Raw genomic sequence first — 23,764 nt, forward strand, 5'->3', positions numbered from 1 at the left:
GAAGTGTAGACAAGATCTCCAACCCTTAAGCCATTATAGTCATAATAGCTGTTTGGATTGGAAGCGTTGGAGGTTTTCGACTCGTTTGTGGTCTGAAGATTGATGCCAGATGGCATTAATGGAGGTTTTGTCGTTTCCATCTGTGAATTGTAGGACTGGTGGATTTAAGCAGTATCTCCTTCCCCTCTTTTTTTGTTATCACCACCAATAGTCAACACCAGATCTGCAATTTGAGGTTATAAAGACACACGATTAAGATTTAATATGAAGTATTAGAAGTAAAAGCTCATACTTAGGCATTAGTGTCCTTGTTTTATTTTTTATTATATAATTTTATGCCTATGCACAAAATATTGTGTTGAAATGTGAGATTAAAAAGCAGTCTCTTCAGTGAAGATGGTGGTACACTCCAAAAAAAAAAATATTTCTGCTGTGTGTTCAAACTACCCGTTTAAAATGAGCTGAAACAACACCATTCTTATTATTTCTTTGGCAAATTTCTTTGTTTTATGCGCATTCCACTTAAATTTGTAAACGATTAAGTTAACCTAACCTTTTTGGGTTGGGACAACATAAAGAAATTGTGTTGGCCTAACTACCTAGTTAGGGGATTTGTAGATCCCGGCATGCTTTGCGTGGGATTGAATTAAGAGAGGGAAATGTTGACAATCAAAGTAATCTTAGGTGTTTAAAGTTGATCAAAAAATAGTTTAATTTTCACATTAGTTGGAAGATTTAGAGGATTATTTTAAAAAAAGATTTTCATGAAATGCTTTGAGTTTGAGATCACCATGTTGCAGAAGCACGCTTGCTTTGGGTGTTGGCAGCTTAATTAGCAAAACTGCTGTTTGTTGCTTTGCTCGGGGAGCAGTAACTGTCCTAGAATTGGTTCTGTGATCAGTCTAAATTAACTCTATATTTAACTCCTTTAGTTAATTTAGGATAACTCTAAACTAAGTAAACTAAGAGTAATGAATAAGAGACTGTGAAATGTACAACACATAATAGATATGCATGATATTACCAGACCTTTGAGTTTAAGTTAAATAAAAGACAAATCTATTTACACTTTTATTTGATAAAATCATGCATTGCATTTAAATTGCATTTAATTGTGTAAATAAATTTTTTTTTTTTTAACTTGATGCTAAACAAATTTACTGGATGGAAATCCTGCCCTTATTTAAATCGAGCTCACCCAATAAGTTATTTTTTTGAGTGTATATAGGGTCTGTTTATTTTGCTTTTAAGTGTTTGCTTGTAAGTGTATTTTTGCCTGCTTTATATTTCATTTATTACTATTTATTTATTTATTTGTTTGTTTATTACTATTTGTTTATTAACTTTCAAATCTTTGGTTGTGAAAACACTGTAACAAGTATATTCAACACACTTGGTTTTGCCGTGTGAACTTTTTTGTCTAATTATTTTAAGTCTTTAAATTGAATGTAAGAGCACATAAAATTATGTTTGGATTAACAAAATAATTAAAACAAGATGATACACATACAATATTAATAACCAGGAATCTGGACTAGACAAATCCTGCATACATTTGCTAATAAAGCATTTTTGTATGTACAAAGAATCTTGGTCCTACCTTCACTCGTCCGTGTCTTGACTGTTCTAAAAGCCTTGGCATAAGAGGTTTGAGTTTTGTTCAGTAAAGCCATTTGGAAGCATTAATTTGTTGCCACAGTTGTTGCCACTCCTTTATGCATCAAGTAAATGGAGTTTATTGGAAAAAAGTGGCAGTCTTTCCCAATATTCCTTCCTTTCCTTTAGCATAATCATAATTTTTCTATGCAAATAATATATATTTAATATATACATGCATACACGTATATATAGAACATCTTCCTTTACATACACATCAACTTTAATGACACCCCACTCTTAATCCATTGGGTTAGCTGGCCCACCTTTTGCACGAGGTAAATCAGCTTCCACTTATCTGGGTAGAATTTCCACAATGTTTAGGATTGTGTTTGTGGGAATATTTGACCATTCTTCTTGATACACATTTGCGAGATCAACCACTAATTTTGGACTTGAAATCCTGGCTTGTGGTCTCCGCGCTGATTCACTTCAAAGGTGTTCAGTAGGGTTGAAGTCAGGCCAATCAAGTTCCTCCACTCATCTTTTGCTGTTAAGTCATGTTCACACTATCTGTAATCTATTCCCGCAAAGTTGGGGCATAAAATTGCACAAAATGTCTTGGTATTCTGAAGCATTAAGAGTTCTCTTGAATGAAATTAAGGGTCTAGGGCAGGGATGGGCAAACTTGATCCTCGAGGGCCGGTGTCCCTGCAGAGTTTTGTTTTCACACTAGTCAAACACACCTAAACAAACTAATCAGTGTCTTCAAGATCACTTGAACTCTATAGGAAGGTCTGTTTGAATAGGGTTGGAGCTAAACTGTGCAGGACATCGGCCCTCCAGGATCGAGATTGCCCACCCATGGTCTAGGGCAAACCCCTAAAAAACGACTAATCCCCCCTTCACCAAACCTTACAATTTTGTACCAGATTTTTCAGGTACTATATGTGAATCTTTCATTTTGTAGCATCATGCAGTTTGGTGTGAATCTGTCTGCCCATCATCGGTAATCACTGTACTTTGGGTTTTACTCTGGCTTCTCTTCGAACTGCAGCAGCACCAAGGCATCCTAATGATGTTTTCTGCATCAGACCTCATGAACACATACAGCAAACTGTCCACAAGTGGGTTTAACAGATAAAGAGAGTCGACAAAAGTCACCAGACTACGTAAAGACTTACTCCAATGCAACAATAGCGGAAAAATAGTAGGAGAGAGGGTAAGAAAGGTGTAACTCATCAGCACAAAAAACAGAGGAGCCAAAACTAACTGCTTCTTCAGAGGAGTGAGAGAGATTGAACGGGAAAGAGACCTGCACACTAGAGCAAAACACACAATGATCACTACAAAGGGGATAAAGGGCATGATGTATTCAATAGGATGTATCATGTTAACTGGAACTAAAGCTAAAGGTAGAAGCCAACCGGTCAGTGATGTACACACAAGACATTTAACAGAGCGATGAGTCCTGTGCCAAACGGGATGAGCGATCATTATATATCTCTCAACAGCTATGCAGGTCATGAAATAACAACGTGTGTAATCAATCCATATTGTTGTGCCATAGGAAATAGCTGATGTCCATTTAGATGGAATAGTGAGGAGTAATAGACCAACGATCTGAATGAGATCCGCAGTGAGTAGATTTATGACAAAAACCGATGTAGATTGATTTGATTTGATGAGAGTGAAAACAGCAGAAATAGCCAAACAGATCATGGGGACCTCAATTATAGTGATAATGAATATGTAGACTTGCCCTCCATTCAGGAAGGCTGGGTAGACACCAGTTTTGTCCATGCTGTTTGGATTGGAAGCGTTTGATGTTTTGAGCTCATCTGTGCTGTTGTAAAGATCACTGTCAGATGGCAATAATGAAGATTTTGTAGTTTCCATCTGTGAACCCATGAAATTAAGGACTTGTAGATTCGAGCAGTATCTTCTTCACCTCTCTCTTATATTCCTGTCGGCACTGAATTTCACCAGACCTACAGTTAGAAAGTTTAAAATAAAAACACATGGTTTGGTCTAATATTTAGTTTAAATTACAGTTATAGATGCTAAGTTCATAATGAGGTATTATATTATCTGGAAACTTTTTTTTTCTGGCAGTAGAATCCTCTAAAATCAACATATTCAGATCAGTCATTGAAGACAGCAGTATAGTGCATAAGGTTTAGCTTTATATTTGATGATTGTTTCTTTTGCGTAGATTAATATTTGCTATAGGAACGATTCATTCGTGAATTAATTTTATGTGGCTTTTTTGACTTCGCCACTCATTCAAAAAAAAAAAAAAAAGCTTATTTCTCTGAAATTCTTCACATACAAACAAACAACATGCATACCAAAAAAAGTTGCTTTTTTTTTGGAATACTAATTAACAACATTCTTTACATGAAATAGATTGATAGACGGATAGACAGACAGATGAATGGATGGATAGAAAAATGGACAGACCAAAAGACATATGGACTGACAGATATATGGATGGATGGACAGATTGATGGATGGATGGAAGCCTAGATAAGTCGATGGATGGACAGACCAACAGATGAATGGATGGATAGATTAATTAATGCATGGAAGCATAGATAGGATGCATTGAAGGACTCATGGATGGATGGATAAATGGATGGATGGATGGAAAGATCAACAGACAAATGGATGGATACATAAACAGATGGACTGGTGAACATTCCAACGTATAAATAGATGGACAGATTGATTAATGGATGGATGAATAGACAGATTTAAGTCAACATGCATATGGGTAGACAGCTAGATAGATTGAAGTCAACATACATATGGGTGGACAATTAAATAGATGGATGTAAGCATAGATAGATAGATAGATAGATAGATAGATAGATAGATCCTACCTTCACTCGTCCATCTGTTCCTTCCTGCTGCCGTGCTTTTGTCTTTTTGAACTACTAGCAGTTCCATAAAATGTAATCGAGATGATTTTTTCGTTGATGATGTGATCCATTTGAAACCACTAAATGCTTTCACCGTTATTGCCACTCCTTTATGCATCAAGTAGATAGAGTTAAATGGAACTTAAAATGAACTATTCCTTTAAACACAAGGCAAATGGATTATTTCTCTTTAATAAATGTGATGCCTTTTTTCAAAGCATTTTTCAATGACTGCTATGTTGCCATAATAATTTTACCAGCTTGACCAATAGTGATGCCTACAATTCAATTCAAGTGTATTTGTATAACGCTTTTCATAATAATTATTGTATCAAAGCAGCTTTAAAAAATGGCCTATTATTTCATTACAAGTAAAATCAAAATAATTAAGGAGTTGGGTACTGTTCTTATTTTGCAATGCAGAAGTGTGCTCGTTTTTGTCATTTATTTTAGAGCTTACGATTCAGTTACCTATGGGAGAAATGACTTGGTCAAAACGGTCAAACTATTTGACTATGCATAAGAAAAGTAGAGTAATGTACGAGGAAAAGATCAATTTGTTATGCAAGTAGCTTAACTACTGGTTTTTACTGTCTGAAAATCCATAGAAGTGACTGAGACCAGAAGTATAGAGCCAAAAAGATTCCAATGCCAGGTAGGGTTTTTATCAGGACTGTTGATGTCCTCTTTAAAATGGCTCTTCATTGGGATAGTTTACCCAAAAATTAACAACATCTTATTAATTTCTCACCATTTGACTTATTTATAATTTTTGTTCTGAACATAAAGGTTTTTTTTTGATGAATGTTGGAAACCTGTAACTATTGACTTCCATAGAATTTGATTTCCTACTATGTAATGTATGCCAGTTGTTTTCAGCCCTTTTTTTAATCTTCTTTTACAATCGGCAGAAAAAATTTACTCATAAAGGTTTGGAACCACTTGATGGTAAGTAAATGGTGAGCAATGTTTACCTTTTTTTGGGGTGAACTTTCCCTTTCAGAAATATATTTTTTCACCCATTCCATTGTTGCAACAGTTAGACAAAATTTAAACCCCAACTGAAAATGAACCACAATCCAATAGTGATCAGTAGTCAACTATTACAGAGGCATAATGATAACAGACACATGAATGAGTTTAAATCCTAATTTATTGTACATTCTATTGTACATTCTATTGTACATTCTAAGGGTTGTCTCACCTTTCATGCATAGATAATACATTTAAGGCTGTTTTTCTGCTACAAACAATTGTGTTTTAGAAATCCTTCATGTTCAAGTACGACTATCATGCTGATCTATCAATGAACAATTAAAAGTACTGAAAAAGCAGAATAACACACACGTTAACAGAACATGCATCTTGTCATTTATTTATTGAGTCACACCACACAATTAGGGTTGCCAGTTATTCCATAGATTTCAAGGTTGACTATTTCATCAATTATGTATATATGGTTTTGTTAAATTATTTTACTCAAAGTTCACCCAAAAATGAATTTAACTCCAATCCCCATAGACCTTTATGGGGACCTTTAAGATATTTTAGATGAATCCGAGAGCTCCCTCATCCTCCTTAGACAGCCACAATTGTAAGCAGTTCAAATTTTGGTCCATTTGAGGTACTTATGATTGCCTATTGTGCTACTTTTTTTTTTTTCTTCAAAAACCTGGCAAACCTCTAGACAATCTGCATGATCATCACAGCACTCAAACGAAGAAACACTCTGGAGTATTTGAAAGTTGCACATCAATGGTAATGCGTTGTCCTGGTACAATAGGGTAGAGTTGTCAAAAGTACTGATTTCTGATAGACCTTCAAAAGACATACAGATTTATACTGGTGCTTTTTGAAAGATGGATTATTTTTAAATGGCAAACAAATCAACAGTTTAAGGCAATTGAAAAATAGTAAAACAAAATGTTATTAAAAATAGCATGCATGTGCACCAAATTGTTGTGACTAACTCTTCTTCAGGGTAACCATATATACATTCTCAACAATTGGTTCATTTAAATAATTTCACATGACACAATCACAAAGCTTAATAACTTTTTTTTGAGTGCCTTGGACTGAGGATTCGAATTCTAATTGGCCGCTGTGTTCACAGGCTCAACAGATATGAATGTGATTGGCTACAGCGGTCATTGCTTCACTGCTATACACAGAACACTCATGCTGAGACATGAACACTGAAGGGTTTGAAGCCGTGTCTATCAGATGATGAGCAGGTATATGAGTGATCCACTGAAGGATCAGCTGATAGACACAACTTTCAAATGCTACAGTGCCTGTGTTTTTAAAATTGCTCTACCAATTGGTACTGAAGTTGGTACTTTTGACACCCCTATAGAGCAGAAAGGTTTTCACTGTCTTGCTTTTAAATTTCGATGACATTCCTAAAAATAGCCCATGCGACAGAAGTCATTACCTTTTCATTTGGTTAAACAGGCTGTGATGAGCTATTTGAATGAACAGCATCAGCACTCACATGCAAATCTCTCTGTTCATCATTAGTTATCATCAAGTTTTGTGTTTCACTCAGGTTTGTCTTGGAGTTGCAACAGCAATATGGGGTCGTGATGATGTTCTCCACATCAGACCTCATGAACACATACAGCAAACAGTCCACAAGCGGGTTTAACAGATATAGAGTACGAATGAACTCATCCATTGGAGCCATCCATTATCCTAGGGATATGTTAAATTGTATTTTCAGATAAAATGAAATTTGCAGTGGAAGGATGAGGAAAGTGTATCTCATCAGCATAAAGAACAGAAGAACAGAGAGTGAGAGATTTTGAACAGAAGAAAATCTGCAGGCTAACACAAACGACACATTCATCAGTACATAGGGCATGAAGGGCACCGCGTGTACCAGAGAAGGTAGATACATGTCAAATTCAATAAGTATAGGTATAATCCAACCAATCAGTGAAGTACACACATGGTATTTAACAGAGTGATGAAATCTTTGCCAATTGGATAACCTGATTAATATGTATCTCTCTGCGGCAATACAGACCATGAAATACAGATGTGTGACATGAAGCCAAATATATATGATGGCGAAAGTTTTCACTTTGATAATGTTCATCTTCAATAAAAGCATCAATGTCAAACCAATCTGAATGAGATCTGCAATTAGTAGATTTATAACAAAGACTGGTGTAGTTTACTTAGATTTGACGATGAGTGCGCAAACAGCAAAAATAGAAAAACGGGGATCTCAATGGTAAATATTATTAAAGGTATGATCTTTTCTCTACGTTGACCGTAATCAGAGTAATTGTTTGAGCTTAGAGGAGCATCGCTGTTTAGAGTTGGTGTGCTTTCATAAAGAGGTGAAGTTTCCATAACTGATGACATCTGGTAATGTAGAATTGCTGAAGTGGTGAAATAGTTTGTTGCTCTTCAATCTTGCAGTCTCATCTGAGTGGTTTGGTTTGAAATACTGATCAGTGGGGTTGGATTATTATTAAATCAAAAAAATTCCTAATTTTATTAGTCCTTCAAGAATGGGCTAAAATTACTATTTTTGCTGGTGATTTACTCCAAATTTTCAGAATTTCTTGTGTTGTTTTGCTGTGAAAAAATATAAACAGGAATAATAAATAACTGTTGCGTCTTTCTTTTTTTCCCTACCATATACCAGGATTATTTAAAAAATGTTTTCAAATCTAATAATTTTAATACTATAATAAAAACAGCTGAAATTAACTAAAATAAATAAAATTGACATTTTATGTCACTTTAAAAAGATTCAATATGAATCTCTGGTGTCACCAGAGATTCAACCCCCTTCACTGACTTACGTATTTGTATCATGGGAAACTACCTCCTTGTCATTTTTTTATTTTTATTTTTATTTATAACAACAAAAAAGAAATGTTTAAAAACTGCGAGGTGAACAGATCTAACTTAAGTTTAAAGGGTCAAGAAACATCAAAACACATTTTTTGAGATGTTGACAGCCATATATGTGTCCCCCGCTGCTAAAAGCACAATTAGAACACATGTATTTCACAAAAAAGTGAAAATTTGTTTTATTAAAATGATTACAATTTTTGAGTTATTTCGAGCAAATTTGTTCTTTCAGTTTTAAAAGAAACTTTGAAGCTACATCAGGGCGATTAGATACTTTTGTAAATTCTAATGTTTAAACTGGCTGTCTGTACCATGGGGTACAGCATGACTTCTTTCAGCATTAATTCAAGAGACATACTTGATTTAAACCCATCAGCGCGCTTTATAGTGTACAAGGTGCAACTTCATAAATATGCATGATATGGTTTCGTTTTTACCTGTTACAATGTTCAGATGGCAGAGAGATGCCAAGTTGTGTTGCCAAGCGTAATTAAAACAAGTGGAAGGAGAAGAATTGTTTGGAGACATGGGTCGTCTGTGTTGCATTTAGAAATGTGCTGCAAAAAGGTTTTGTTTTCATTACCCCGCTATGAAAGCACACATGGACTCGCGTGGATTACCGTGGTCTGCTAACATGCGACAAAAATACATTTGTAGGGAATATTTTTTTACATTATGGACTTACAATGGACTTACAGCAATGATTCTTGAACAACTTGGGAAACTATTCTTTAGAACTATTCTTGATAACCCTGCTGAAAAATTCAGCTTAAACCAGTGTAGGCTGGTTGGCTGGTTTTAGCTTGTTGACCAGCCTGGTTTTAGAGGGTTTTTGGCCATTTCCAAGCTGGTTTCCAGCCATTTCCAGCCTGGTCTTGGAGCACCCGGAGGAAACCCACGCGAACGCAGGGAGAACATGCAAACTCCACACCGAAACACCAACTGAGCCTAGGCTCGAACCAGCGACCTTCTTGCTGTGAGGTGATAGCACTACCTACTGCGACTTCAACTGTATAAATAAAATGTTTATTGATAGATACATTGAAGGATGAATGGTTAGATGGATAGACTAACAAATGGATGGATGGACTAACGGATGGATGGATGGATGGATGGATAGACAGACAGACGGACGGACAGACGGACAGACAGACAGACAGACAGACAGACAGACAGACAGATAGATAGATAGATAGATAGATAGATAGATAGATAGACGGATGGACAGATGGACAGATAAATAGATTGATAGCTGGATGCATTGAAGGACGGATAGATGGATGGACAGACCAACAGATGAATGGATGGATAGATGGACAAACAGACAGATAGACAGATAGATAGCTGGATGCATTGAAGGACAAACGAATGGACAGATAGATAGATAGATAGATAGATAGATAGATGGATGGATGGATGGATGGATGGATGGATGGATGGATGGATGGATGGATGGATAGTTAGAAAGATCCTACCTTTACTTTTCCATGTATTCACTGTTCCCTGCTGCTATGTGTTTTTCTTGTGAACTGCTAACAGATCGGGTGGACTATTTTTTTCACTAAAACTGTTTTGTCCATTTGAAACCAATAATTGCTTTCACAGTTGTTGCCACTCATGGAGTTAAATGGAAATCAAAGTGCCTGATTACCTCTTGAGTCCTTTTTGCTTATGAATTCCTCATGAAACCAACTGAGATAATGGTCAGTACATTTTCAACCCCTTTAACTGCATTTTTTTTTTTGGATGAACTATTCCTTTAAACACAAGGCAAATGGATAATTTCTCTTTAATAAATGTGATGCCCTTTTCAAAGCATTTTTCGATGATTGCTATGTTGCAATGATAATTTTACCAGCTTGACCAATAATGATGCCTACAATTCAATTCAAGTGTATTTGTATAACGCTTTTCACAATAATTATTGTTTAAAAACAGCTTTTCAAAATGTGCACATTATTGGGTAACACTTTACAATAAGGTTCATTAGTTAATGCATTTACTAACATGAACTAATCATAAACAACACATGTACAGCATTTAATAATCATAATTGAACATTTATTAATGCATTATTAACATCTAAGTCCATGCTTGTTAACATTAGTTAATGCACCATGAGTTAACATGAACTAATATTGAACTACTGTATTTTCATTAACTAACATTAACTAACATGAACAAATACAGTAGTAAATGTATTGTTCATTGTTTGTTCCCATTAGTAAATGCATTAATTAACATTAACTAATGAATCTTATTGTAAAGTGTGACCCATTATTGCATTACAACCAAAATCAGTTGGACGACACAATGGCTCAGTGGTTAGCACTGTCACCTCAGCAAGAAGGTTGCTGGTTCAAGCGTGTGAATTAAATAGTTTGAACTTATCTCGACTTCTGAAGCTGTTCCCTGTCTTCACACATATCCCAGTGTTGCAGAGATCAGCTAATAAGTTATATGTGGGTCAATCTCACATAGGCGATAGAGTGCCCGCCTCCCATGCCAGTGTTGTGTTCCCATTTACTGGCAATTGTTTTTAAGCATAATCTGGCAGAGGCGGGATATTTTTTAGCTGTACACTGAAATTACTTGTTTGAGTGCTGTTAAAAGCAGGAAGGTTGGTTTTTAACAGTATTGTTGATGTCCTCTTTAAAAAATGGCTCTTCATTGGGATAGTTTACCCAAAAATTGAACATTTTGTCATTAATTGCTTACAATTTAACTTATTTATCATTTTTGTCTGAATTATAATTACAACTTTTTTTGTCTTTTAGTTTAAGCTAAAGCAGAAGGTAAATGTGCTGATGAACTGCATTGTTTAAATGAGTTTCTTGCAAAAAGTTTCAAATAGTTTCATCATTTGATGACAAGCATATGTGTGGGCAAATGAACAATGAGAACACACACACATGCACATACACAGTACTGCTGAACAATCTAACATATAGTCAGCTTACTGGATTTCTGCTATTACAGTCTGGTCATGCTGATTTTAGAGAGATTTTAGTATTAGTCTTTGTGGGTAATTTAGATGTTTAACCTCTTTCCACCCACGAATGAAGGGAGGATGTGTTTCTGTGTGCGCTTCATGTTTGGTCTTTTAGCTCTTGTAGCTGGAGGTCAGTATTGTCTGCTTTTAGTATTTTATCTTCATAGACACACATGCACGCACACACTCACTCTCTCTCTCTCACCCCCCCCCCCCCTCTCTCTCTAACTGAAATGTATAAACAGTGCAAAACACACTTCAATAATGACAGATGAGCTTGAAGATAAGAATCTGGTAGCAGACGGGCAGGGCTAAATTTGGGCACACACTTGATTTATATATATACACATGGAAACACACACGCTCACACTCACACAAAACTAATACATTCTTTTTTGAGCAGTATTGAAGAATTTGTAATAATTGTATATTGAAGTAAATGTGTGGAATCACATGCAATGAAATGCTGCACTGAAAAAAAAACATTATTGCTCTTAATTTAGTAGTTTAACCAAATTAACTTTTCTAGTCCTCAACTTACAGCATTCATTCATTCACAATTAAATCGAAATTGTCTTTATTGACTTGCTGACATGTATTGTCAAAGCTTTGGATATTACATTAAACACTAAATATTAATGATTATATAATGCATAAAATTAATCACATACACAAAATACAAACAACTAACAATTATTAAAAAAAACAACTGTATAAATTCGGTACATTCTGCATTCTTTCTCTCCCTCTAACACACACACACACACACACACACACACACACACACACACACACACGCACATATATATATATATAGAGGGATAAATTGTCAATGGTGATGTCATCTCTCTCTCACTCACACTCACGAATAGAAGGATAAATCTGTGAGATAAATTAAATATACCACAGTCTTCCCACTGAGACACACAGCCATTAAACAGACCTGATTTACCTCGAAAACGTTGTATGTGTGTGTGTGGCCTGAGGAGGCTACTACATCTTAGGCTGTTTATCTTGTTTTTGCCTTGATTTTTATTGCCTCTCATGTTGCCAAAGGGAACAAGCTGTAGTTTAAAGTCCTCCACAGCCCTCATCTGACTCTCAGTACAGCGCTGACCTTTCCTTAAAGTCCACCATCATCCTTTGGTGGCTCATAGGACAGGTTGCAGTTGTTATCATTGCACGACCAACAGATGTTATTTATGTGGAGTAAATAAACATGTTCTTCATGAACAGAATATGTTGAACGACTATTGCTTACAATGTGCATTTAACAAAGGAGAACAATGAGTGAATTACATTGTGCACTATGGTTCACTCGACCTATGACTTCTAGGATTCTATTTTAATGATCAAGGCACAAAGTCTAAAGCGTATGGCGCAAAAGCATTAAGGGTGTGTCTGAATCTACTTTTGCTGTTTTAAGGACTGACAAATATGCTCTGCGCCCTGGCGCATGGTCTAACAGGATTGTGCTTATTCTCTGAATGAGTTCTGGGTGTGTTTTGAGCATTACGTGCATTTAACCAATCAATCTCATCTCCCGTTCCCTTTAAGAGTCAGTGACCTTGGTGCGTTTGCTATTTACATAAAGTTGAAGTCAGAATAATTAGCCCCCTTTTATTATTATTATTTTTTAAATATTTCCCAAATGATGTTTAAGTAATAAGGAAAGTAAGGACATTTTCACATTATGTCTGATAATACTTTTTTCTTCTGGAGAAATTATTATATGTTTTATTTCGTTTTTTATTTTTTTTAAATCTAAATTATTAGCCCCTTTCAGCTATATATTTTTTCGATAGTCTACAGAACAAACCCTCATTATACAAAAACTTGCCTAATTACCCTAACCTGCCTAGTTAACCTGATTAACCCAGTTAAGCCTTTATATGTCACTTTAAGCTGTATAGAAGTGTCTTGAAAAATATCTAGTCAAATATTATTTACTGTCATCATGGCAAAGATCAAATAAATCAGTTAATAGAAATTAATTATTAAAATTTTTATGATTAGAAATGTGATGAAACTTTTACCCTTTACTTTTTATTTACCCTTTACTTTTTACCTTTACTTTTTTACTTTTGTGGATAAGGAAACGGTGTTGTACACACTGCACTAAAGACATCCATTAGCCTACATATTTTGTTTGTTAAGCACAACTATTTGTTTCAAAAATATTTCTAATTTCAGTTTTAATTTCCAGTAAACTAATTAATGAACAATAATAATGAAGTGAGGTCAAACAATTGAGTTATATCCAAACGCACGTCCTGTTCTTATGCCCTATGTTGAGGCAGACGTTTCCAAAACCAGACAGATGGACAAATCTAAACTTGTTTTTATTAAAACAAATATAAATATGCACACAATAAATAATACTGTGGAAAATAATCACATTATCCAAAGCAAATTGTCAAGAATAAACTTTAAAAAAAGCCCCCCGAGATGAGGCATTGAGGTAGTGGTTTTTATATTTATTTAGAAAATAATCATTCATGTAATATTTTAAGACTTTAATTCTTCTTCATGCGTAAATATATTTCTGTATTGCTGTCATCCTGTTTGTATTAAGCAACGTGTAAGAGTTTAAGGCACACAATAAACACAATAAACGCTTTCAGCTGGTCAACTGCGCAGTCTATTTCAGTTCCACCAACAATGCGCCTCAACACACCTCCTTTATAGACCAGCACAGCCAGAGTCCACAAAGTAGCGCAACTCATTTGCTATTTATACAAAGTGGCAGTACAGTATATATACTGTAAAACTCAACAGTCAACCTGATCAAATGAAATGAGTGTAGCTAACTCAAAATTGACTGAAAATTAATTCTACTCATTTGAAAAGTTTGAATTCAGTGTTGGAGGTAATGAGTTAAATAAATATCTCCTTACTATAACTTAAATAGAGTAAGTTCATAGTACTCATATAGATTATTTTAACTCAAATGGTTTGTAGCAGTTGGTTTCCTCACGGTTTGAGTTGATTTAACTTGAGTTTTACAGTACTCAGTTGGTTTGAGTTCTCTTCATTTCTCAAATTGTTTCGTTCACAGTACTCATTAGGATTTGTTTATGAACTTAAATGGTTTGTTGTAATCGGTTTCCTCGAATGGATTGAGTTATCTTAACCTTCTGGGTTTTACACTGTATATCTAAAATATTATTTTATCATTTTTTTCTATTTCTTGACTTTAATGTTTGTTGAGGGATAAACATTTAACACAATTTATTAGTACCACATTTGAGGGACAATCCAAGAATCAGTGTCAAACAGGCAAAAGTGTCAAATTAGCCGGTAGATCAAAAATCACAAATGGAAAGCAAGACATTTCTTAAATCTCACAAGTCACAATCTTCACAGAAACACAGCTCTGCACTATCCATCAAACACATATTTCAAGGCACACAAAGCTGAAACGATATATTGTGCAGCCCTAAATGAAACACTACCCTGTTGCACAATGATGCATTGAGGAAAATGATCAGTCAAGAAACTGAACACTATTTACAAGAATTTTCAGTAAGTCCTAATCATGAACCCCAGCATTGACTCTAGTCCACCTGCAGACCAGCAGTAGAGCCCCTGCGGCTGTACTTGACTCACTGATGAGTTGATGGCTGTTGTTAAAATCACCGGTGACCCGTAGTGCACAGATTTGTGTCATCGCTCATTTCCGGATGACCTGTAGGAAAAACAGCATGAAGTTGTTTGTGTCACCGCTAATGAGGGCTGATTGGCAAGGGGGGCTCGTGCCTTTTCAGCACGTCACCTCCAATGAGTCGACACATTCATCAGCATTTCCAGCTCTTCTCCATCCCGCTCTCTGATTTCATTACGACCTCGCTCGGACCAGAGAGAATCGATGTTTCCTCATTAAAGGAGCTCTTATTGAAATGAGCAGCAAACGGCCGCTTTAATGTGCTGTAATACGGCACAGCTGCTGATGAACATCTCCGTAGCAGGAAATCAGTATACCTGGAGTGGGAGGTGGAAAAAGGACACACTCATCCTCAAATGCTGTAACAAAAACACTTTTAGAAAGAGGCAGAAATGCATTTTGTTGTTCAGTAGACTTTATGTAATCCAATCAGATAAAGTTCAGCTGCTAGATTAGACAAGATACGAGTAAGGGACCATTCAGAGTAATTTAGCTGCTTAGTTTTTTTGAAAGGGCACATATTTTACTTCTTTCACAAGATGTAAGATAAGACTTTTGTGTCTTCAGAATGTGTCTGTAAAGTTTCAGCTTAAAATACCCATCAGATTATTCATTATGTAATGTAGAGTCTGCACATTTTGGTGTCTGAAGACAGTAAAGCTGTTTATGTGGCTTTAAAAGCAAATGAGCTGCTTCTCCCCGCCCACGTTCCCACGTGCATGTCTGTTTCTCATGAGTTACATCAGATAAACAGCAGTCAGTGACCAAGAAGGACACGGATAAAGCTGAAATGGTCACTAGTCAAAATACAAACTAAGTTTATTTGATGTATTTGTGATGAAGTTTATTCAAGCCTTTCTGAAATGATGAGTCTCACACAAATGCTAGCAGTACACACACATTTACTCATGCCATGCGGTCGTGGTGATTATAGCGGTTAAGAATTACATGGCAATTTTACTCTCTTTATTACAAACATGCAGTTTTAAACTGATATAACTAATTATTAAGAAGCAGCTGGTCAAAGAGAGTCGGAACATTGTGGTGGGCCTCAAAATCACTGGGATTTGGATACTATTTTAAATATACCTAAAAATATACTAAATATACCAATATGACTGTGGACACACTAAACCTGCACACAGTTCTGTTCGATTTTCATCATAGGTGCATTTTAAAGTGTCATTTACAGGTGGGATTTATCTGTTTAACTAAATGATATAGTAAATGGCATCTAAAAAATTATGAGTCAAAATATGTGAAAAGTTTAAAAATATGGCATTTACTATTGTTTCTACAGTTGAAGTCAGAATTATTAGCCCTCCTGAATGTTTAGCCCTCTCTATTTCCCCCCATTCCTGTTTAATGAAAATAAAATATATATATACACATTTCTAAACATAATAGTTTTAATAGCTTATTTCTAATAACTGATTTATTTTGTATTTGGCATGATGACAGTGCATAATGTTTTACTAGATTTTTTCAAGACACTAGTATTCAGCTTAAAGTGACATTTAAAGGTTTCACTAGGTTAAATGAGTGTAATTAGGCAAGTCATTGTATAACAGTGGTTTGTTCTGTAGACAATTAAAAATAAATACTGCTTAAGGGGGCTAATAAAATTGACCTTAAATTGATAAAAAAAATAAAACCTGCTTTTATTCTTGCCGAAATAAGACTTTCTCCAGAGGAAAACTTATTATAGGAAATACTGTGTAAAATACCCTTGCTCTGTAAAACAAAAAACAAGACGAAAAAAATCATAGGAGGGTGAACAATTTTGACTTAAGCTGGATCTACCTTCTTTTTTATTTCTATCTGTAATCCAATGAAACATTGGAAGATACTAAATTAAATATGAAATAAAAATCTTTATTTTTTTATCCAGTGAATAAAATGTAATACATTAAATGCTAAACTACAGTACAAGTCCATCCCAAAGTAATGTAATGTTAGGTTTACAATTGTATGTATTCATTTATGTATCAAGGTATTGTAAATATAAAAAAAATGAAACAAAAATAAATGTAGTTCATTGAGAGGCTGATTATCTTAAAATAACACGTAAAAGTAGTTAAATATTTAAGTAGTTAAATTTTCTAATGAAATTATATTAAATATGTTTCATTGATTTGTACAAATTAATATTTAGATTTTCTTTAAACAATGGTTTTGAGGAATAGAAGATCCTCATTTTAGAAGACGTGTTTTCATGCTGCATTCAATTTATTTTTAGTAAATCTTTAACATTAAACAGGGAAGAACAAATATTGAAGGTTGGAGAAAATCCAGTCATTTGTTTGTTTTCCATCCAGGCAAACCTCCTAAATTATGATTCTGTATACCTGGTGAAGTTAACCATTGTGTTAAAACTACATATTTTTGTGAGCAATATCAAATACACCAAAAATGTCTTGTCAAAAACGATTGCAGTTGATTTTCTGAGGGAATAACAGCTGCATTTGCACCATGTCATAATTACCATAATTTCAACGTGACAACACAGAATTATGCTTTTCTCTTGCAAAAAAATAGTGGCTAAATATATAGCATCTAAAAGTGTAGTGGTACAACTTGTAGCTCTGAGAAAATCTCCATTTGTAAGCTGTAATTACAAGCTTTATGTGGACGTGAAAGCTTTTTACGAGCTATAATCTCACAATTATCATAATTATATTGTAGTGTTAATGCATCTCCTATTTCAGACTTTCAGACTTTAACATGTCAGACTTAATTGAAAGGGCTAAATGGCATGTGTGTTAATTTATTAAACTTACTTGTGACTTCTTAGCGATTTATTTTTTCAAACTAAGGGTATCATAGCGCTGTGTAATGATAGGTCAGGTGGCAACAGATATGGAGTTCCACGTGCAGCGTTATTTTAAGAGAACGGTCAACAGGCAGGGGTCAAAAACAGGAGCAAAACTTTAATAGCAAAGGCAATCCAAAGAGTAATCTAAGAGACTGGTAAAGGTCAGGGCAGGCAGAAAATGAACACAATCCAAAAAACAATCCGAGAATCAAAAGCCAGACAGAGCAAAACATGGGAAACAAGAACATGGAACAAGGAACAATACTCAGCAAAGAATGTCCCAATTCACATACTCATCCTACACTCTAAAGCACAGGTGTCAAACTCAGTTCCAAAAGGACAGTTTAGTTCCAACCCTAATTAAACACACCTAATCATACTAATTGAGTCCTTCAGGCTTGTTTGAAACCAACAGGTAAGTGTGTTGGAGCAGGGTTGGAACTAAACTGTGCAGGGCTGCGGCCCTCCAGGAATTGAGTGCTCTAAAGGTATGTAGTTTTTTTTTTTTTTTTAAAGGAAAAGTTCATACTTTTGAGTGTGTAACAGCAGAGGATGCAGGCTTTGGGACATGCTACTTCTGCATTAAAAGTTAGTTGTGTTGCTTAGTTATGAGCCCTGTCAATTATCCACATTTCTGTCGTATTTATATTCCTACCTTATCGGAGAAACAGCAGCAGGTTAATCTGCTACTCACAAGTCTTTCATGCAAAGAAATTTTTTTCAGGTCTTTGAATGATTATGCATTCAGACGTTAATGTCCAAACACGTCTTTATATGAGTTCAGTTTTGTTGTTGCAGATGAAATACAGTATAACACTGAAAACACAGTTTGAATATTTTCCAGTCGGCTAGATATTGATTAACTGTGACAGTCTCATATATCCGCCATGTTTGTAGTTTGTTTACACTTTTTATCCGAGTTTGTGTAGTTCTAATCAAATTCACTTCCAACATGCCTTGTATTGTGGACAATGTTAGCGGTTAGAGTATGGACGCTTCTACGCTTTCAATTTTTTTTCTTTGGCATACTTTTTTTTTCTTTCTTTTTTTTTTTTTTTACACACCATAGTTTGGGATGTACTCATTTTATTTTTGAATGCTATTTAGGATGGATAGTATGTGAATTGGGACGTAGCATGTGTCTGTGGTGCTCAAATAGTCCAAGCGATCAGTAAGGATGATCTGCAGCTGTGTCTGTGAAATCAAGTGGTGATCTGGAACTGGTGTGTAAGTGCTGGGCATGATGGGATTTGTAGTTCGGTGAAGTAGCAGCTCCGTAGTTCTCCAGCGATCTGACACTGGTTTTCTCTTGAATGAATTTAAAAGTTTTGCATAGAGATGGCAGCGTCTTTAAAACAATCCTTGTTCGCACAAATGTGTAAAAACAATACAGAAATGCTGTTTTATGATTGTGAGGCCTGTAATTGAAGTCCCGTATCCCACCATTGTTGTTTTTGGTTGTTAAGGACTTGTTAATTATAATGCTTAGGTTTCGAGTGGGTTGTAGAGGGTTTTCGTGATTTACAACTTATTTTAAAAGATCTGTGAAAGCTTTTGATGCAAATGCAGTGGCACACACTGGATTTCACTTAAAATTTTTCATAAAATTTTGATTAGAGTAAATTGATTACAAATTATTTTTTATTTTAAGGAAATCAAATTACTTTTTTTTTCTCAATTTACAGCAGTTAGACTAACCTAAAACATTATTTTTTTGTTTACACATAATTTAACTTGAAGTGAAAACCTGAAACTTTGGCCTTTCCCTGGGCCTCCTCCCGGTGGGACAAGCCTGTTACACTACTCATCCGGGAGGCATCTGAAAAAGATGCCCGAGCCTGCTCATCTGGCTTCTCTGAATGTGAAGTAGTAGCGGAAAAATACAATATATTGAAAAAAAATCTTTAACATATTGACCATTATTGTAAAAAGCGCTATAGACCATTTCCATGTGGTCATGTCATTGGCCCATGAATATTTCCTGCATATCAAACTATTTTATAACACAAGAGGCGATTCAATCTTATCTCAATGTTAAAACAGCTATCATAACATTATTTATCAATACTGTATCTGGCTCTTTTAGTATTCTCAAAAGCTATAAAAGTAAAAAATGTAAAACAGGAAATATGTTGGGACCATTGTTTTTGTTTACATCCCTCAAAATGGTCTATACAAATAAACTTGAGTTTAATACATTCACAGATTTTTTTTTTTAATAATAAGTCTTGAGTTATAATTATGAGTATAATTATCACTGTATATTTATATTTTATCTTACTAAATTATAAAATATTTATATGTGTGATCGCCTCCACTTAATAAGTAATGCACTGCAAAAATGCTTTTTTTACTTAGATTTTTTTTGTATTGTTTTTAGTCCAAATATCTACAAATTCTTAAATCAAGAAGCATTTTCTAGACAAGCAAAACATATTGTCTTGTTTTAAGAAATATTATGCCTAAATGAAGTGAGTTTTTCCTTAAATCAAGCAAAATAATCTTGTTTTTCAGTTTGTGATAAGATTATTTTGCTTACCCCATTGGCAGATTATTTTGGAAAAACTCACTTCATTTTGGCAAAATATTTCTTAAAACACGACAATATGTTTTGCTTTTCAAGAAAATGCTTCTTGATTTAAGAACTTTAAGATATTTGGACTAGTACCAAGACAAAAAAATCTAAGTAAGAAAAGCATTTTTTGCAGTGTGCATGGAACTATGAGCACACAATACACAGAAAATTATTTGTTGGTGTAAAGTAATTTAACGATGACAACTCATATTAATTGTGTTATTTCAGCTTATTTGAATTATGAAATTTCAACTTAATTTAGGCAAATAAAGCTCACGAGCTAAATTCATATGCACTAACCAGGTGGTTACACCAACACAATCCTTTCATGTTTTTATCCCAACACATAACAGTTAACTTAATGTTTACAGATATAATGTAAATAAATGGATTGAGGATGAAACAAATACATTGTCTAAATAAATTACAATAATTGTGTTGTTTCAGCTCGTTTAAGCAAGTATTGTTTGAAAAAGCAGCTAAATTTATTGTGTACACTAATCTAGATCAGGGGTTACCAAACCTTTCTGCCTATGAGCCTCAAAATAACAATGTCAGTGACTCACGACCTCCAATATCTTTAAAATGGTTATAAATATACAAACCTTACATGAAATGGTGCATAAACACCAATAGGCCAAAATCTATTCTTCTTTTATTTATTTTTTTTTTTTAATATAAGTGAGTGCCTTCAAGGTGTCAGAAAGTTTAACCTGGTGCCATAAAATCAATCTGCTGCATCTGACACTATTGCTGTATCTTTAATATAATGTAATCATCTCAGGGGTCGCAATACAATGGAAAATAAAATCAAAAGGCTGTTCTTTTAATGTAATTAATATTAACTATTATTTAAAATTCTTAATAGTTTATTAAAAAGAAAAAAAAATAATTGGAAATCAACAAGCAACTCTTTTCATTGTCCTGACGGCCTCTTTGGGAACCACTGATCTAGATTTTCTTTTTTTTAACTGTATCGCTCTGTGGATGAGCTTTCTGAGGCTCAACAGGGTCACATCTGAACCCTCGTACCCCATAACAAATCCTAGGAAATGAAACAGCTCGTAAAGAAATGCTCAGAAATCACCTAAAGAACTTAAACATCACCAGGAGCAAAATAAATATTAGGAACAAGCTACTTGTAGAGTGAAACGCAGACAGATGTTGGAAATGGAGGATCCCACAGTAAAGATAAACACAGACAGCCGTGCCAGAGCTTCACGACGCCACGATTGGCAGCACTTCCATAGATTTCACTGATTGTTAGTTGATTGCTGAGGTGCGTTTGTGTTTAAAACAGAAGCAAGATTACTGCTGCGCCCAATGAACGGTGGAGAAACAGATCTGTGTGATTAGGAAAAAAAGCATTAATGAGACTGCATTTTGAACGTACGTACATTTCACATGCAAGTCAGTTTTTGAAAAGAACAACATAAAGGTATCAGGGTAAACTAAGCGTAAAAGTTCATTTCAAGACACTATAATATACTTCTTATTGAGTATGTGATAATCCAAACAACAATCGTGTATTGTAGCACTGAATGTGCACACTGTTGGATGCTCAATAAACATAAATTAAGTTTAGTTTTGTTGGCAGTTGTTATAACGTGTTTTTTTTGTCGTAACACAACTCATTGATTCAACTTCCAAGACAAAGACACTTAAGGCTGATTTATGCTTCTGCGCCAAGCGCACGCGTAAATGGTCCATCGCAGCTTTTGCACGGTCACATAGCCCTTGTCAACGCTGATGTGAAACTCTCAAAAATTGTAACTACATGTTGCAATGATGCATAGCGCAAGTTCTGTGATTGATCGGCTTGGTAGCGCCCGATGGAATGAGTGCTTAGAAGTGTCGACTCCTGTGAAGGAGCTCCAGATGAAAACTTTTGTTTTGTGTTTACCATATGATTAATGTTGTTGCACGTCTGCCAGTTCCCGTCTCTGAATGAGAGTTTTTAGCTACTTGTCCATTAAGGTGGCGTTCAGAAAAAAACAAGACACCTGCAAAGAAACTACAAACAAAATTCTAAAAATGTTTTACAGCTTTTCAAAGTGACATTGGCAGCAATGGTCTAAGGTCAAATATTTTACTGTATTTTTATTATATATATATATATATATATATATATATATATATATATATATATATATATATATATTTTTTTTTTTTTTTTTTACCAAAATAGCAAAACAGTTTTTCATGATTATTTTGTGCAAACCATAACATTTCTTTGTGATATAAGTTAAAAAGAACTGCATTAATTTACATTTTAAATGTGGTATACATAAATTAAGTTAAGTTTTGTTGGCAGTTGTTATAATGTGTTGTTAAAAACAGTATATACAGCCTGATCTCATGTGGAAATCCTAATTAAACACACTTGATCAAACTAATTGTGTCTTATATAATAATCATCATATTTTTATGGCAGTGTATTTTTCCATTTTAAGTTGATTTTTAATGTTGCACATATTATTATTTTTTCTTTTAACCACACAGGTAATATGATTTTTTATTTTATTAATATTATTTTTTTTAGGGTTTTCATCTTTATTGGGATAGGACAGTGGAGATTTTACTGACAGGAAAGTGTTGGGAGCAGAGATAGGGGAAGGATCGGCAAAAGACCACGAGCCGGCAATCAAACTCGGGTCGCCGTGAGCACCTTAGTGCCACACTTAGTGCCACACTAACCACTAGGCTATTGGTGCCTACCAGTTAACATGATTTTTGTTCAGCTGTAAAAAAAACTAAAAAAAATCATCAAATTACAGATGCATTCCTATTCTATACACTCTAATTTGGGTAAATAAAAAAAAAGATACAGAACAACTCGACAGTTGGGTTTGACTATGATTTACCAAAGTTTGTGTTGAAACAGTTCAGCATTTACTTAATGAATGAATTGCATTTTGAATGTGTGTCAGAATAGCTTTCATAGAAGCGAGCATCCCACCACAGACACAGTGAATACTGGCATGTGTAAAAGCTTAACAGGAGGAGGATGGACCAAGAATCAATCAACATTCAAATGTTTACAACAAGCGGTCGCTCCGCATTATTCCTAAGTTACGTGTGCTATTAGAACCGCTGATTAATAGCGGTTTATTTTGTTAACAGTTCAAAACACATGTGGAAGCGATCCGATGAGCTTCGAAATAGCGTCTTTATTCCAGAAAGCCTGACAGATAGAGGTGAACAAAGACATCTATTGTGGCCGATCAACAGCTGGGTGTTGTATAAGCTCGGCTGAAGCCTGCTTTAGCTATCTGTCTGAGCAGAGCAAGCCCCTGTGTTTAATTTGTGACATGAATGGTAAGACCAG

At 34.8% G+C, this 23,764-nt stretch overlaps 1 protein-coding gene and 1 long non-coding RNA gene across 4 annotated transcripts in view; one reads left to right on the forward strand and one right to left on the reverse strand.

Moving 5' to 3' along the window:
* The window catches only part of LOC141377911 (uncharacterized), a 345,648-nt gene that overhangs the window by 119,909 nt on the left and 201,975 nt on the right, over nucleotides 1-23,764 (forward strand). The gene's annotated exons all lie outside the window — the stretch shown is intronic.
* Nucleotides 2,485-3,576, reverse strand: LOC147833753 (uncharacterized). The gene has a single exon (XM_087284568.1). The coding sequence runs from the start codon at nucleotides 3,505-3,507 to the stop codon at nucleotides 2,569-2,571; it is 939 nt and encodes a 312-aa protein (XP_087140694.1). The 5' UTR covers nucleotides 3,508-3,576; the 3' UTR covers nucleotides 2,485-2,568.

Source organism: Danio rerio, chromosome 15 (assembly GCF_052040795.2).
Source record: "Danio rerio strain M-AB ecotype USA chromosome 15, GRCz13ab, whole genome shotgun sequence".
Taxonomy (NCBI): domain Eukaryota; kingdom Metazoa; phylum Chordata; class Actinopteri; order Cypriniformes; family Danionidae; genus Danio; species Danio rerio.

Excerpts from the sequence above, each read along its gene's own strand:
- LOC147833753 (XM_087284568.1), bottom strand. The coding sequence starts at position 3,507 with ATGGGTTCACAGATGGAAACTACAAAATCTTCATTATTGCCATCTGAC.